Source organism: Lissotriton vulgaris, chromosome 4_1 (assembly GCF_964263255.1).
Source record: "Lissotriton vulgaris chromosome 4_1, aLisVul1.2, whole genome shotgun sequence".
NCBI lineage: Eukaryota > Metazoa > Chordata > Amphibia > Caudata > Salamandridae > Lissotriton > Lissotriton vulgaris.
This window is the reverse complement of record NC_141691.1, coordinates 310,377,069-310,378,610: the sequence shown is the minus strand read 5'-3', so window position 1 is coordinate 310,378,610 and position 1,542 is coordinate 310,377,069. Positions and strand designations below refer to the sequence as shown.

Sequence of the window (1,542 nt, the reverse complement as noted above, 5' to 3'; positions counted from 1 at the left end):
ACAGTATAGAAAGTCCACAGGATCGATCGAGCGGCTGCTCTCGATCCCGGTACTATACGAGGAAGAGGTCGCGCGGCTGCTCCCTTCAGGTAGAGACCCCGGCTGGGTGTTTCCCTGTCTCCTCTGAACTCCATTACTCTGCGTACCCCTCACAGCGTACGGATTAGCATTTTCGGCCATTGCTTATCTGCCCTCTGTTGGCATACGCTGGGACCGGCGTAATTGCAGAGGACGGTTAGGACCAGCCGTCCTGTGGGTTGGTAACGTGGATAGACTGGAGGATTCCAGTAACTATAACTTTCGTTTCCTTATTGTATCATTTTGCCTTTATTAAAATAACTAAACGTACACAAGTGGTTGCGTCCTCATTTCGGGTCTGTTCACGATCCTGAGACGATCAGGACGTTACAAAATATCCGACCTTATAACATTAACTGTCTCCCGGTCGATAAACAGACATGGCAACACTTGATGACGTACTTGCTGCTTTAGCTGCAGTGCAAATTGAATTGGCAGCCTCCAGGCAAGATACTGCCGATGTAAAGGCTAGATTGGATGCCATACAATTGGACCCGCTCACACCCAGCGCCACCCTCACGAACCAAAACCCTGCGGTAGTCGTGGAGATGCCGGTTGGCATACCGTTGGCAACACCAGAGAGATACAGTGGGGACCCCAATACAGTACAGGTATTCCTCACACAAGTGGCACTACATCTGTTGTGCAAACCCAAGGCGTTCCCCACAAGTCAGGCCCGGGTGGCTTTCCTTATTTCCTATTTGGCTGGAAATGCGGCACAGTGGGCCGTGCCTCTGGTGAGCAGAGACGACCCTATCTTATGTGACTGGGGGGCTTTCCGCGAAGAATTCCTGAAGGTATTTGACCGAAGGGCAGACTCGTACACGGCGGACCTTGAAATGCTCGAGTTGAGACAGGGATCCAACGACCTGGTACAGTATCTCAACGCATTCCGTAGGTTGGTTGCGGAAACCAAGTGGCCTCTTGCCAAACAAACGGCGCTCTTTCATCAAGGGCTGTGCGATGAGCTCAAAGACGCCGTGGCTCATATTCACCCCCAACCTAAGACATGCGAAGGACTTATCAACCTAGTCTTACGGTTGGAACATAGGCTAAATGAGAGAAAAGGGGATCATGGGAGGAAGGGAAAAGCCCTTCCATCTTATGTGACAGTGGGAAGCCCCGAACCCTCCTCCGCATCCAAGGGAGAACCCATGGACATTAGCGCGATACGAGCCAGTCTCACAACCACGGAGAAAGAGTCACGCCGTAAACAAGGATTGTGCCTATATTGTGCGTGAATGCCCTGCCAAGCCAAAGAAATCACGTTACAGAACCAACCGGTCTGTCACAGCCGTGGTGGATGTATCGGCGGAAAACTAGAGGACTCCCAGACCAATGAAGGGGCATCTCGGAGTCACACATCCATCCCTTCACTATCCAACTCTGTCACGAAAGGACAGCGACATTTATTTCTCACGGTGCACGTGGGAGTGCACGACCAGTGGATACCCGTTGTGGCCA

General features: G+C 51.8%; 1 protein-coding gene across 1 annotated transcript; it reads left to right on the top strand.

The window, feature by feature from the left end:
• The first annotated feature begins 626 nt into the window (after positions 1 to 626).
• LDOC1 (LDOC1 regulator of NFKB signaling) lies at positions 627 to 1,319 on the top strand. The gene has a single exon (XM_086967227.1). It carries the CDS (start codon positions 627 to 629, stop codon positions 1,317 to 1,319), a length of 693 nt encoding a protein of 230 aa, XP_086823353.1.
• Positions 1,320 to 1,542: the final 223 nt, after the last annotated feature.

Bases quoted from the DNA above. Each gene is read 5' to 3' on its own strand.
- LDOC1 (XM_086967227.1), top strand. From the start codon at position 627: ATGCCGGTTGGCATACCGTTGGCAACACCAGAGAGATACAGTGGGGAC.